The sequence below is a fragment of the Loxodonta africana genome, chromosome 12 (genome assembly GCF_030014295.1).
Source record: "Loxodonta africana isolate mLoxAfr1 chromosome 12, mLoxAfr1.hap2, whole genome shotgun sequence".
Taxonomy (NCBI): domain Eukaryota; kingdom Metazoa; phylum Chordata; class Mammalia; order Proboscidea; family Elephantidae; genus Loxodonta; species Loxodonta africana.
The window spans coordinates 55739234-55752892 of NC_087353.1; the positions used below are offsets into that span (position 1 = coordinate 55739234).

General features: G+C 62.6%; 2 protein-coding genes across 2 annotated transcripts; both read left to right on the plus strand.

The window, feature by feature from the left end:
* The first annotated feature begins 96 nt into the window (after nt 1-96).
* On the plus strand, nt 97-4499 carry TEDC2 (tubulin epsilon and delta complex 2). Its single transcript, XM_064294784.1, has 10 exons — nt 97-240; nt 328-426; nt 627-697; nt 804-1206; nt 1638-1691; nt 1777-2221; nt 2394-2505; nt 2593-2694; nt 3600-3790; nt 4094-4499. Exons 1-10 carry the CDS (start codon nt 215-217, stop codon nt 4229-4231), a joined length of 1641 nt encoding a protein of 546 aa, XP_064150854.1. The 5' UTR covers nt 97-214; the 3' UTR covers nt 4232-4499.
* Nucleotides 4500-10580: 6081 nt separating this feature from the next.
* On the plus strand, nt 10581-12940 carry NTN3 (netrin 3). The gene is made up of 6 exons (XM_003417668.2): nt 10581-11505; nt 11578-11766; nt 11867-12016; nt 12140-12190; nt 12317-12391; nt 12591-12940. The coding sequence occupies exons 1-6, from the start codon at nt 10581-10583 to the stop codon at nt 12938-12940; spliced, it is 1740 nt and encodes a 579-aa protein (XP_003417716.2).
* The last annotated feature ends 719 nt before the right edge of the window (nt 12941-13659 follow it).

Below are 13659 nucleotides of genomic sequence, written 5' to 3' on the forward strand. Positions count from 1 at the left end.
GGGAATGGCGGGGCGGGGCCTCTTCCGGTGCGTGATGGGGGGGCCAGGGCGCAGTCGGGCTTGGCGGAGCATAAAGGAGCCGGGCGGGCTCTGAGATCTCGGCTCAGGATTGGATAACCCGGCCGGAAAGAGACCGTCTTCTCACACGGAAGGGGCGGAGCTTCCCTTTGGCGGCAACCCGCGGGGGACAGCCGCCACCACGGCCGTCACCTCCATGCTGCCTGCCGACTGCTCGCTCCGGTGAGCCCTGCGTGCTGGGAGGGTGTGCGGGCAGGCGCGGGGTCGGGGCCGGGCCGCGGTGCTGAGCCGCCGGTGCGTGCCTCCCAGGCTGGTGGCCGAGCTGCGGGCCGCGCTGGATGCCTGCGGCGAGCAGCAGAGGCAGCTAGACCAGAGCCTGCGAGTCTGCCGGCGACTGCTGAGGGCCTGGTAGGCGGACCCAGGGTGCCGGGTGGGCCCCTCTCGGTTTCTCAGAGTCCGTTCGGGGTCCCTGCGCTGACCCATTTCCAAGCTGCTGCTGCCAGCATCCGCTTAACCACCACGGTCGCGGAGGGATGGAGGCCCCCGTGGGGACTATTCGACCTCAGCCCTGACCCCTGGCCTTGCCATGTCTGCCTGTGTCTCCTCAGGGAACCAACCAGACCCGCAGCTCCAGAGCCAACTCCAGGGCCAGAACCGAATGAAGAGGACCCATCTCCAGGTAAACCTCAGCCCCCCAGGCCTGGACTGTCACTGGCTTGCAGGTAGGTGCCAGGAAGTGGCACATCCACCAGGAGAGACTCTGGCATGATGCTTGCCTTTCACAGCATGTGCACCCAGCCTTCAAGACCTCACGGAGCTGGAGCTATTGACCCAGGCGCTGGAGAAGGCTGTACGGGTGCGAAAAGGCATCTCTAAGGTTGGAGAGGGAGACAAGGCCCCCAGCCTGAAACCCCGGACAGTGGCCACCCCTCCTGCCACCACAACCTCAGTCCCACCCCAGGCCCCAGGTCAGGCTGGCAACGGAACATCAGAGACAAGATCCCCCAGGGGCATCCGCCAACCCAAGGTGCCGGCCAGGAGCCTCCCGGAGCACAGGCTTCTGTCCACTAGGGAGAGGACCTCTCTGGGGAGAGGAGCCCGAGCCACCAGGCCCAGCCTTGGGGACCAACAGGTGACCCCATCAGTGACTCCTCTGGTTCCAGAAGCTTTCACACTCAAGGAGAAGGGGTAATGCTTCCCTCACCTGTACTGTAGAACCTGTTCTCTCCACTGGCACACGCTGGCTAGGAGTCTGAGTTTTGGGGTGAGGGAGGGGCAGGGCACTGAGCTGGGTGTGGTCACTCGGAGCCCTGAGGTACCACCCCTTGATCCTCACATCCTGAAGCTGGCAGATTTTAGCAGCTGGCTCTCCAGGGCCTGTCCCCTCATGCCCAGTCCTCAGGCTACAAATAGGCTCAGAAGGCTGGCTGTGCTCGTGGTGCCTCCTCTCCCTGTTGGACAGACCTGGGCTGGACTGGCCTCCTGGGCCACTCTGGGAGCCCTGCCCCTGGGGGCATGTCTCAGTATGGGGGGGTAAGAGGAGGAGAGGCTTATCCCTAAAGGGGTTCTGAGCAGGGATTGGAGCCTGCAGGCCACGCTGAGCACTGGTTTCCCAACAGGACCCTGCTGCGACTGCCCATGGCCTTCTGGAAGGCAGCGTCCCAAAATGCTCAGTGAGAGGGGTGTGGTGGCTGGGTGGGCAGGGAGGAGGTCATCAGGGGAGGTTTCCCTGAGTCCCAGCATACCCTCCTGGTGAAGGAGACATTGTACCAGCTTTGTCAAGGCATTGAGAAGAGTGAACCAGGCAGCCCCTTCCCATGTTTGTACTATGCCTGGCAAACTGAGCATCGTAGTTACTAGTCTACCGCCCCCACCTGTCTCCGAGGGAAGGACAGCCCCTCCCCTTCATCCTGTAATATCTGTTAGCATTTCCCAGAGGCGGTCACCTTTGTCCTTGTTTCCTGGTCAGTGTCCCCTCATTCCCCAAGGCCTCTGGGGGTCCTTCCTGGCATTCAGGAGAGCTAGACATCCCAGCTGTGGCCCTGCCTGGCCTTGCCCAGCTGGCTGGAATAATTGGCATCCCTCTCCTGATTCCTGGGTGCTCGTGTGTCCCAGTCTATGGGCCCAGATCGACTCTACACAGGCCAGTGACTCTGCGAATGCCACGGCCAGAACCCGATTCCTGCTGAAAATGCAGGCAGCTGTATCCTGTCAGGCCTGTGGGAGCTTGGGGACTGGTGGCAGGCTGAAGGAACTGCCAGGGAAGAGCCAGCATGGGATGACCAGGGAAGCTCTGGGCAGTGCTGCTTGGGCCACTGTCCTTGGTGGGCAGGGTGGGGCCTGACCACAGGAAACTTTCCCTGACCGCTTCTTAGTCAGGCTGGCCTGGCGTGGGGCTCAGTGCGGCCGTGGTGGAGGCAGAGGTGGGGCGCCTACGGAAGGCCTGCTTACGGCTGAGACTGCGCATGGGGACTGAGCTGGCGGCAGGTCTGCAGGTCCTGGTGTGGGTCTTGGGTGGGAAGGGGGTACAAGAAGGGCCTCAACTAAATCCTACCTTCTCTTACTCTGACGTAGCCCCCACCGACTGCGTGCAGGAATACCGCTGTCTGCTCCTCCTAGAGGGGCTGCAGGCCACAGTGGGGCAGTGTCTTCACTGGCTGCAGGAGCTTCGCAAAGGTGAGGCCTCACCCCACCTGGCCAGAGTATGGACTGGGCTGCAGGGCATCTCTGGGACTTTAGCCAGTTGTCCAAGGCTGTCAGGAAGGATGATCGGCCCAGAGGTGGGCTCGCCCTTCCTCAAGGCCACCCATGCCCACTGGGCCCTCACCAGGAGATGCGTGTGGGGCCAGGCGACAGGCCTCACCTCCTGGAAATAGCTCTGCACCCCCCGTCCCAGCCCAGACATCAGAACCCTATCACTCGGAGTTTTGCTTATCCATCCGTTTATAGAAAAAGTAGCTTGTGAGTACATGTGCTGGTAGATGGCTCACCCGCTACTGCAAAAAGTGATTATTTCTGGACATCCCAAACCAAAAATCCACAGCCATTGAGTTGATCTTGACTCATAGCGACTCTATAAGACAGAACAGATCTGCCCCACTGGGTTTCCCAGGCTGTAATCTTTACGGGAGCAGACTGCCTCATCTTTCTCCCAAGGAGCGGCTAGTGGGTTCAAATTGTTGACCTTTTGGTTAGTAGCTGAGCACTTAACCACTGCACCACTAGGGCTCCTTTTTGGAAATTAGGGGTTTTTAAATCTCCTTTGTCTTTTTTTCCTTAATTGCTTGAAGTTTTAAGAGCGGATATACATCGTTTGTCAGAAACAAAATCATTCTCCAAAAACATCACACACATGCCTGGTGACAGAAACCTGGTATCGAGGAGAAGGCTATGGATGGAGTGTAGCCTCCCTCCTACATCCAGCTGTCCCCATATACACACGGCACGCCCATCCCTGTACACCCAAGGCACACCCATGCTCATCTATGCACGAGGGTGAGGAGGGATAACTGGGGAACAGGCACTGGCCCACGAGAGAGGCTGAGCTTTGGGCATGGAGGCCACATGCCCTATCCTCACAGTGGTTGCTAAACATCACCTGGAGCTGTGCCCCTCAGGGATGCCCGCTAGGGCCTCATGTCTCTGTGAAGGAGGTGCTGATGCAGCCTGGAGCCCCCAGCCTCTTCTCTACTCCAGCACCCAGGAGCTGCAAACCCTGGCAGCCCTCAGGCTGCGAGTGGCCATGCTGGACCAACAGCTCCACCTGGAAAAGGTATTTTCAGAGGGAAGGATAAAGTGGGGGCTCATCCTCAGGAGCTCCACACATAGGGACCCAGCGGAGGGTATGTGAGCCTCTGGTTGAGCCTAGGTCTGTGCATAGGCCAGGGAGTGGCCGCCCAGCGTTATGGCAGCTGCCAGAGGCGATGCTGGGCCAAGGGGCAGGGAAGCATGGGGCCTTGATGTCCTGGAAGGGAGAGGGGCTGGAGCAGGGTGCCTGGGGTTTCCCCACCTCCTGGGCCCACCTGTGGCGGCTCTGAGACACGCCCTCCTGAGCCCTTGGCCCCTACCCACCCAGGTCCTGATGGATGAGCTCCTCCCTCTGGTGAGGACCCAGAGGCCTTGCTGTGTGGCCGTGTGCCGGGCTGTGCACAGCCTGCTCTGCAATGGAGGCCAGCACTTCCCCACGGTCCTGCAGGACGAACCTGCAGACTGAGCCGTGCCCTAGCTGCCCAGGGCCTCCCTGTGAAAGGAAGGTTCCAGGGGGCGGGGCGGCCACATGTCCCACATCCAGGCCCTTCCATAGGACTCTAGAGCCTTAGCACAATGACACCTGCAGGTCCGTGCCCCACTCTGCCTTCCTGGGAGCGGGGGGGACTGGAGGCCGTGCAGAGCCTATCTCAGCTACTTCTGCTTTCTCTCGCTGTAGACTTGAAAGCCACCATGTGACATTAAACTCCTTTGAAAAGCATATTTAAAAACTATCAAGGTGGGACTTGGAAGTTTTCTATTTTTTGCTTCTTTGTCTTTTTATCTTTCAAGAATTACACATCCCTTCTGTACAAGGGACGGGGTGGGGGGGTTCCACTCAGGGCAGGCTGCACCATGGAATCACCATCTGACATTCACCTGAACACACTAGAAGCCCTCCTTTAGCCCAGGTGAGGGAGACACTGAGAATTGGCTGTCACTGCCCACAGCCACCCAGCTCCCCATGCCCAGAACTTCTCCCAACACAGGCAGGTGTGGAGTCCCTACATTGAGCCTCCAGCAGGGGAAGGCCCTTAAGCCTTCACTCAGCAAAAGCCATCCCGCCTCTCCGGCCCACCCACTGCCACCCCTGAAGTTCCTCCACCCCCATCCCACTGAAGGCAGCACTGCTTCCCCGGGGAAGCAGAAACACATCAGGGTCAAGTCTGCAGCCTCCATGGTCATAGACAGTGGTGGCTGTTGCCTGCTGTGGGGCTTTCAGCAAGATTCCTGAAGACGCTGAGCCTCAATCCTCCAGGGTTGTCCCCACTGTCAAACTGGGGGGTTGTGGTTATTACCTCCTGGGGTGGAGCCATGCCTCTAAGGCAGCTGGGCCTGCTGAGCACTTGGGGGTGGGTGCCGTTAACGCTCTCCTAAGACATCTTTATAGACTACCTACTATGTGCCCAGTACACCTCAAGCTGGGGACACTGACTTTGGATCAAGAACACACTGGGTTGTGGAGGACACTGCCATGGGAACAGCACTGGTCGCTGCTCAGAGGGACCCAGCTGGCAGGCAGCATGGTAGAAGGCAGGTCTTCCACAGCCAGGTGAAGGGCTGCAGGTATAGGGGTGCACGAGGTGGTGGTGGAGCAACCGTGGAGTGACTCCCCAGTCCCCCAACCAGGAGGCCCTACTTGGAAAGGACTCCACAATCCAGCAGGCCTGAAACACTCACGTGGACTGGGTTGAGGACTGCTAGGGACCAAGTGACAGGCCAGAGTAGGAAATGGAAAAGCAGGGCTGTAGTGGCAGTTGATCCCTTCCCAGGAACTGGGACAGCTCCGTCCCCTGCCCAGGGCGTGGAGGCATAACTAAGGCATGGCAGGGAGGGCGTGTGCCCTGGGCACTGCTCAAGGAGTGCTGATGAGCAGTTTCCATCACCAGCTCTGAGAGATTCAGCAATTTAACGTTAATTGTCACAGGCTGTATTTTCTATAGTTAGGTCCCTCCCAGGATGGGAACCCTGGGGAGACCAGGCTGGTTGGCACCACCACCTGGGGCAGGGATCAGCCACCCACACCCCTCCTAGCCACTGCATTGCCACCTGGTCTGGGGGTTTGGAGGCACCCCACCCACCTGCCACACCTTCAAAGCAGGATGCTCCTTAGGGCAGGGTTTGTCCTTTCTGTGAAATTGACAGTTTAACTCTTGGAGGACCCCTTGATCCCCAGGGTTGATCCCACCACAACCCGGCTACTGTTCCCCCTCCCCTTGCCATGTCCACTCCCACAAGGCGGTATCCACCCTGAATTCTCTCACTGATCCTTTGAGCTTGTTGGCTATCTTTGTCTACCAGGGCAGGGAGCTGTCCATCTCTGTCCCTGCCAGGCCCAGATGAGCACCCAACAGTGGTCGCCTCAGTGCCCACCAGGGCTTTGAATTGGTTCATTCCCTGCTGAAATTTTGCATTCCTAACAAATTCCCAGGCAATGCTAATGCTGCTGCTGGTTAGGGAACATTCCTGAGAACCATGAGTAGAGCCCAACCCACTGCCTTCAAGTCCTCAGTAACCCCATAGGGTTTCCCAGACTGTAAAGCTCTGCAGAAGCAGACTACCACATCTTGCTCCCTCTGAGCCACTGGTGGTTTTGAAACGCCGACCTTACACTTAGCAGTCAATTACTTTAACCACTATGCCACGAGGGCTACTATACACTAGCAGAGCAGTAGTTCTCAAAATTTATTATTTGTAAAAATCACCAGGGTATCTTAAGATGTAAACGGTTCAAAATCCTCGTGCCCACCTAGGCCAGGCTGGGCACCAGTTGTGTTCTGGGGGCTGCTTGTGGGCGTGGGTGGGCCTTCTTGGGCAAGGAGGTGGCACTGGCGGGTCTCTGAGTAGGTCCCAACACAAGGCGCACAGAGCAGGAAAGGAAGACCCTCTCCGGATTAGTTCCCTCCCACCCTGATTGCCGGAGTCCCCAGTGGCGTCACCGCGTCCCCTGCCAATCCATTCTGATATGGCAGGCGGAAAAGGGAGCGCGGAGTGCGCCGGCGCCCACTCCCACCCATCCACCCACGAGCGTGGCCCCTGTGTCAGCGGCATGAACGCGCTGGATCCCCTGCCCGCCGCGCCAGCCCTGCCGGGCCCCGCGCCCCTCACGTCCCCCCCGGCCCTGCGTGCGCTGCTCTTGGCCACCGGTGGGCTCGTGGCCGCGCTGCGTCCTGCCGTTCGGCGCCGTGGCCCTGCTGGCTGGCGCCGCAGCCACGGCCATCACCTTCTCGCTGCGCGGACCCCGCCTGGACCTGGCCCAGGGCGCGTCGCTGGCGGCGCTCAGCGCGGGCCTCGGGCTCCTGGTCACGGTCTTCCTGTGCTGGTGCGCCCGGCGGCGCGGGAGGAGGGCGGTGCGCGAGGCGCGACGGGAGGCAGGCGCGCCGAGCCCCTCTCCGGGGAGGTCACGGCCAGGCGACACCCCCTCCCGGGCCGCACCGCTGGGCGGGCGCTGGTGGCGGAAGCCTCCCTCTGCAATCCGCCTCTTTCCTAAGCCTTCCGTTGCCCCGGCGTCGCAGGCTACGGGCCGCGTTCCCTGCTCGCCCCTCTCGCCCTTTGCCCCCAGCTGCTCCTTGGCGTTCCTTTAGGCGCGCCGAGCCTGCACCACCTCAGCGCGGGGCGGGCGGGATCCTTGCAGAAGAGGCCCGGGCTGGCGGGCAGGGCTTGGTGACGTGGACTTAGCCCGGCCACAGCCACCGTCCGAGGTGCAACTGCCGGGCCCCTCAGGCTGCGGGCTTTCGCTTCCCTGCTGGATTTGCGCCCCTGGAAGATAACAGGCGCTCAGTAAATGGTTGTGCAACACATGAGCAAGTGGTGACTTGAAGGGCTGGGAAACAGTGGACCCTGGCTGGATGGAGCTTGAATCAGTCTCCCTCTCAAGGGAAAGGCTCAGCTCCCTGAGGCCAGAGTAGGTCAGGCCCCTTCCAGTCCCCCTGGAGGCCCAGGGTGCCCCCAAGCCAGCAGCTCACTCTGAGTGGAAGGGGAGATCTGCAGCGGCCTGAGGTGTTCCAGGACGGGGTAGGGGAAGTGGAACCTCTTTGTGTCTGAAGGTGCCTGGAAAGTACTGGGCCTGCTGGTAGTGGGAAGTGTGAGAGCCCCCCTAGGGGCTGGGACAGGTGGCACGCAGCGCCTGGGGGGTATAGGGAAGCCCATCCTGGCCCCATCACACCTGAAGATGTGGCCAATTTGGGGGCCTGGGGAGGAGGCCGAAGGAGCTGGACCCAGGTGCATAGGCAGCATGGCTGGGTTCAGGCACTTGCTTCCTCCAGCCAGAGGTCACCAGATGTTCTGCAGACCCCAATCCCAAGTCCCAGGGAAGTTGGCTGGATACAAAGCCAGCTCTACTGACAAAGGGGAGATGTGGCCTCCCTCTGCTCTTTCCCCCAGCCTGACCAGAGTCCCAAGGTCCAGAGACAGCCAGGGTCTCCCCAGAGGCTAGACATGGCCCAGCCTGCTCTCACCTGACCACTGTGGCCAGTTGGTCACCTCCCTGTTTCTAAAGTCCCCCAAACTATTGCATCCTTCCCTCTCCACCCAGGGCTCCTCCCATCCCAGGTGGGGCTCCAGGCCAGAGGGGCTGTGAAGACAGTGGCTGGAAGTGCTGGTTCTGAACGCCACCCATCCAGAGCAGATCATGGGTCCTGCAGGTGCTCAGCCTCACACATGTTTAAGAGGTGAATTCTCTTTATTAGGAAGTTGAAGGACAAGGCTCTGTGATACTTGTCCTGTGGGGACAGAGGGAGGTCTGAGTCTTCCAGCCATGGCACAACATGAAGGGAGGGAGAGGCCAGCAGCCCTTCTGTCCTCGGGGCTCTCTCTGCAGTGTTCCATCAGCCCATTAGCCCCTCTACCTGCACCCTGCACCAGTGGCTGTCAGGCCAGGGAGGGGCCTGTCCAGAGGGGGTCAAGCTCCAGGAGCCAAAGCCAGTGCTGCATCCTCCCTCCTGCCCTTCTGCCCCTCTTCCTCCAAGGCCAGGCCCTCCTTTTCTCCTTCCAGTCCTCTGGGAGCCTCCAGTGTCCTCCTCCCCACTTTGGGAGCCCTCCACCCTCTCCTGAGCAGCACAATGCTTCTGCCTCTCTTCCATCTCATTGGTTCTTAAAGGTCCCCCCACGTCCAAGGCAGCAGCTCCACCTGCTCATAGACACATCCATGTTCTTGTTAGAAGACCCTGGTGTCCACCAGCCACAGGTCCCAGCCTGTGATCAACCACCCATCTGAGACTGTGGGCACTCCAGTGTGGCCTTGGGCTGCCCCAGGCTGGGACCCCTTCCCAGCCCCTCGGTGTGGGGCCCTCCCCAGCCTTCCTTGGGTTGCTTGGCCCCCTCCATGAAGCACCTAAAGGTGATGAAGAAGAGGTCTCTGTGCCAACAGCCATCCTTGCCCCCTCTTGGCTGGGTACTGGGCACCCTAATCCCTGCCAGCTGCAGCCACTGTTTCCAGCTAGTGCCCAGGCTGCCCAACTGGGCTTCTGCCTCAGTTTCCCTGCCCAAAGATGCTGGGATGTGGACCCAGCTCAAAGGTTCTGACACTGAGCCATTTGTGGTAAGACCTTTTCCTACACCTGTAGATCAAGCCCTTACTCCTTACACCTCCATGGAGGTCCTCAGTGGCTCACTAAAGCCCTGAACCCCTGGGGCCCTACCACCTAACGGTCCGTACTCTCCCCTCCCCATACACTGGACCTCCACTTCCTCCCTGCCAGCCCTGCCGCTGGCCCCATCATGTGATAGAGCTACACACTTGAGACCCAGGGACGCTTTGGGATAAGTCTGACCTGACCCCTCAGGTGATCTCAGGCCAGCCCAGGTAAAGTCTTTCCTGACTGTATGGTCATATGGGCACCTGGCTAGGTCCGATGCCAACTCTGTCTTATCAAATCCTCCCAACAGCTCCACAAAGCATGTTGAATAACACATCTGACAGTTGAAGAAACTGAGGCACAGGCAGGCTGAGGAACACAGGCCACCCACTGATAAATAAGCCAGCTTGGATCCAAAATCAGGTCTGACTCCAGCCCTGGCTTCTTTCTGCTAGTGTCGGCTCTAGCTGGGGGATACCGACTGCCCTGAAGCCCTGTTTAGTTCCCCTGCCCTGAGTGTGCCCTGCGGGGTGGGGGGGGGCAGTCAAGACCTCCCTTCGGTGGCTGCTCCTTGGGTCTGAGGTAGCAGGCGGCCCAGACCCCTGCCCAGCACGTGGCACGGCCCCAGGAGTAGCCAAGGCCTGGCTCCAGGCCCGGGACCCTGCTGGGTGGTCCCCCACCAGCCACCCCTCCACCCCGCTCCGCCCGCACATTCCTGGCTCCCCCGCCCCGCCCAGCCCCCTCCCCGCTGGCCCAGCTTATGTCTGAATCTGCTTCTGATTCTGGCTCCGCCACGAGGCCCCCTTCCCTCCTCCTCCGTCCCTGCCCCACGGCCCCGCCCCCGGCTGGGACCTGGCTCCAGCCTACTGCGCCCCCTACCCTCCTGGCACTGCGCGCCAGCCCTCGCTGCAGCCCGAGGAGGCGGTGGCCTGGCGCCCAGGCCCTGCCCGCCTCGGCCCTTCCCGGGAGGCCCGAGAACTGCTCCGCCGGGCCCTCGGTGGTGGGTGAGAGCGGCGGGCGGCGAGCGGGTGGGGCCTCGCGGGCGGAGGCGCCGGGAGCGGGCGACGCCTGTCATCGGTGCAGGCCCAGCGGGAGGACGCGCCAACGGCCTGCTGCTGAGCGGCCCGGGGCGTGCCGGCGATTGCTCCCACCTCTGGGCCGGTACTGCGGGCGGCTGGCAGAACCTCTCCCCGAGGGTGAGCCCGCCCCGGCCGCCGGCTGACCCTAGAGGCTCCAGCCATGCTCAGCTGGCCGTGGGGGCTGCTGCTGACCGCGGGCACGTTCTCTGCCTTGAGCGCCGGGCAGCCGGCAGCCGCCGACCCCTGCCATGACGAGGTCGGCGCACCCCGCGGCTGTGTGCCGGGCCTGGTGAATGCCGCCCTGGGCCGTGAGGTACTGGCGTCCAGCACGTGCGGGCGGCCGGCCACACGGGCCTGCGACGCCTCGGACCCTCGGCGGGCACACCCCGCCACCCTCCTGACGGCGGCGGGAGGCACGGCGGGGCCCCTGTGCTGGCGCTCAGATTCGCTGGTGGGGGTGCCTCTGAATGTGACACTCACAGTGCCCCTGGGCAAGGCTTTCGAGCTGGTCTTCGTGAGCCTGCGCTTCTGTTCTCAGCCCCCAGCCTCCGTGGCCCTGCTCAAGTCACAGGACCATGGCCGCAGCTGGGCCCCTCTGGGCTTCTTCTCCTCTCTCTGTGGCTTAGACTATGGTCGCCTGCCCATCCCTGCCACTGGCCCGTCAGGACCAGGGCCTGAGGCCTTGTGCTTCCCGGCACCCCAGGCCCAACAAGATGGTGGTGGCCTCCTGGCCTTCAGTGTGCAGGATGGCAGCCCTCCAGGCCTGGATCTGGACAGCAGCCCCGTGCTCCAGGACTGGGTAACTGCCACAGACATCCGTGTGGTACTCACCAGGCCCACCATGCTGGAGGACACCAGGGACTCCAAGGCTGTGGTCCCTTACACCTACTCGGCCACCGAGCTCCAGGTGGGCGGGCGCTGCAAGTGTAATGGGCATGCCTCGAGGTGCCTGTTGGATGCCCAAAGCCACCTGGTCTGTGACTGCCAGCATGGGACAGAGGGCCCTGACTGCAGCCGCTGCAAGCCCTTCTACTGTGACAGGCCGTGGCAGCGGGCCACAACCAGGGAAGCCCACGCCTGCCTTGGTGAGGCCCTGAAGGGTGGCCTGGGGAGCTGGGACCTGGGTGGCCTGCCCCTGATGCCATCCTTCCCTGCAGCCTGCTCCTGTAATGGCCACACCCGCCGCTGCCGCTTCAACATGGAGCTGTATCGCTTGTCTGGCCGTCGCAGTGGGGGTGTCTGCCTTAACTGCCGGCACAACACGGCAGGCCGCCACTGCCACTACTGCAGGGAGGGCTTCTATCGAGACCCAGGCCGTGCCCTGAGTGACCGCCACGCCTGTAGGGGTGAGCCCCCGGCTTCCCTGGCCCTCTCGCTCCCCGTCCCCCCAGGGGCCTCTGCCAAGCCCAGGACTGACCAGGCCCTTCCTCCCACCTCTGCTCTCAGCCTGTGACTGTCACCCAGTTGGGGCTGCTGGCAAAACCTGCAACCAGACTACAGGCCAGTGTCCCTGCAAGGATGGTGTCACAGGCCTCACCTGCAACCGCTGTGCCCCAGGCTTCCAGCAGAGCCGCTCTCCCGTGGCACCCTGCATCAGTGAGTGACCCTGCCCAGCCTCCCCAGCTGAGACCACCCACAGCCCTTCTGCTGCCACCTCCCCTGTGCCCTGCACCACCACCACCCCACCCCATCGCAGGCCTTCTCACACCTTCTCCCCAGAGACCGCTGTTCCCTGGCCCACTGAAGAGGGCAGCCCTGTGGAGCCCCAGGGTGAGTGGACACAGACCAGGGGCCCAGACTGGGGGCTGTGGGGGCAGGGCATGGGTTCAAGGAATGGAGGAGAGGGTGCAGGTGGGGAGCAGTGGGGAGCCATGCCAGCCTCTCGCCCTCCCTCAGACTGTGATGCCCACTGCAAACCCACCCCAGGGAGCTACCGCATCAGCCTGAAGAAATTCTGCCGAAAGGATTACGGTAGGCCACCCAGGGCCACCTGCCCACCTCTTGCCTCCCCAGTTTCTTTTGCATATTCTGACCCTCGCAGGTCCTGCCCCCTACCCCGTAGCATCCTCCGGTGGATGTCCTCTCTGTGCCCCACTCCCTGTGGGCGTCCAGGGCTCCACCGCGTGGCCTCATCCCCCGCCTGACCCCGCCCGTCTCGCCCTCCCCGCAGCGGTTCAGGTGGCGGTGGGCGCGCGCGGCGAGGTGCACGGCGCGTGGACGCGCTTCCCGGTGGCTGTACTCGCAGTGTTCCGGAGCGGCGACGAGCGCGCGCGGCGCGGGAGCAGCGCGCTGTGGGTGCCGGCGCGGGACGCTGCCTGCGGCTGCCCGCGCCTACTACCCGGCCGCCGCTACTTACTGCTGGGGGGCGGACTCGGGGCTGCAGCCGGGGGCATGGGGGGCCGGGGGCCGGGGCTCAGCGCTGCTCGCGGGAGCCTCGTGGTGCCCTGGAGGGACGCGTGGACGCGGCGCCTGAGGAGGCTGCAGCGACGCGAGCGGCGGGGGCGCTGCGGAGCGGCCTGAGCCCGCGGTCTGGGTGGGTCGCGGCTCCCCATCACCGCACACGATCACCCAGCGCATCCGCCTGCCGAGGAGTCTTTGCTCCTGTCGCGTGCGTCCCTCATCTGCGGCCCCCACCCCCGCGCCGTCCCCTTCCGGTGCCTCCCTTTATGCCTGACGCCTGTGCCGGGAGGGATGTTGAGAACAGACGGAGCGACACCCTGCATCAGATACAGGGTGACCACCCCAAAAGCTGCTTTGAGGCTCTCCTGGGCGGTCGTCATCCCGAGAGGACTCTGTGATCCCCCCGCGCTGTCTACCCTCTCCAAGGGGCACCGTGATCCCCCAAAATGCTGTGAACCCCCTTGTGGGACCGGACCCTGCAGGGCTCTGCAAACCGTTAAGAACCACCGTGCCCCTCAGGACTCTGTGATCCTTCAGACAGCCTCTGATTTCCGCAAGGGGCACTGTGGCCACCACAGGCTCCTTTGAACCCCCCTGGGGTTCGGTGACCCCCACCACTTCCAGAACAGTAATCCCCCCACCCTCCGCCAGGACCTGCAGAGGCAGCTATGTCTTTTTCCCAGCGAGGATCGCCGCTTCTGTCCACGGCGCGCGGTCTCTGGCTCCACGTCCGTCCTGGCCTGGCCCGCCCAGCCTGTCACCTGCCTGTCTGTCACTGTCTCTGCAGTTGGGTATCCGCGTCCCTGCCCCCAGCTAGGTCTCTGCCTGCTGCGACCCTG

Bases quoted from the DNA above. Each gene is read 5' to 3' on its own strand.
- TEDC2 (XM_064294784.1), top strand. From the start codon at position 215: ATGCTGCCTGCCGACTGCTCGCTCCG. The intron at 241-327 runs GTGAGCCCTGCG...CGTGCCTCCCAG, and splicing joins CCTGCCGACTGCTCGCTCCG to GCTGGTGGCCGAGCTGCGGG. The intron at 3,791-4,093 runs GTATTTTCAGAG...CTACCCACCCAG, and splicing joins AACAGCTCCACCTGGAAAAG to GTCCTGATGGATGAGCTCCT.
- NTN3 (XM_003417668.2), top strand. From the start codon at position 10,581: ATGCTCAGCTGGCCGTGGGGGCTGCTGCTGACCGCGGGCACGTTCTCT. The intron at 11,506-11,577 runs GTGAGGCCCTGA...CCTTCCCTGCAG, and splicing joins GGAAGCCCACGCCTGCCTTG to CCTGCTCCTGTAATGGCCAC. The intron at 12,191-12,316 runs GTGAGTGGACAC...GCCCTCCCTCAG, and splicing joins CAGCCCTGTGGAGCCCCAGG to ACTGTGATGCCCACTGCAAA.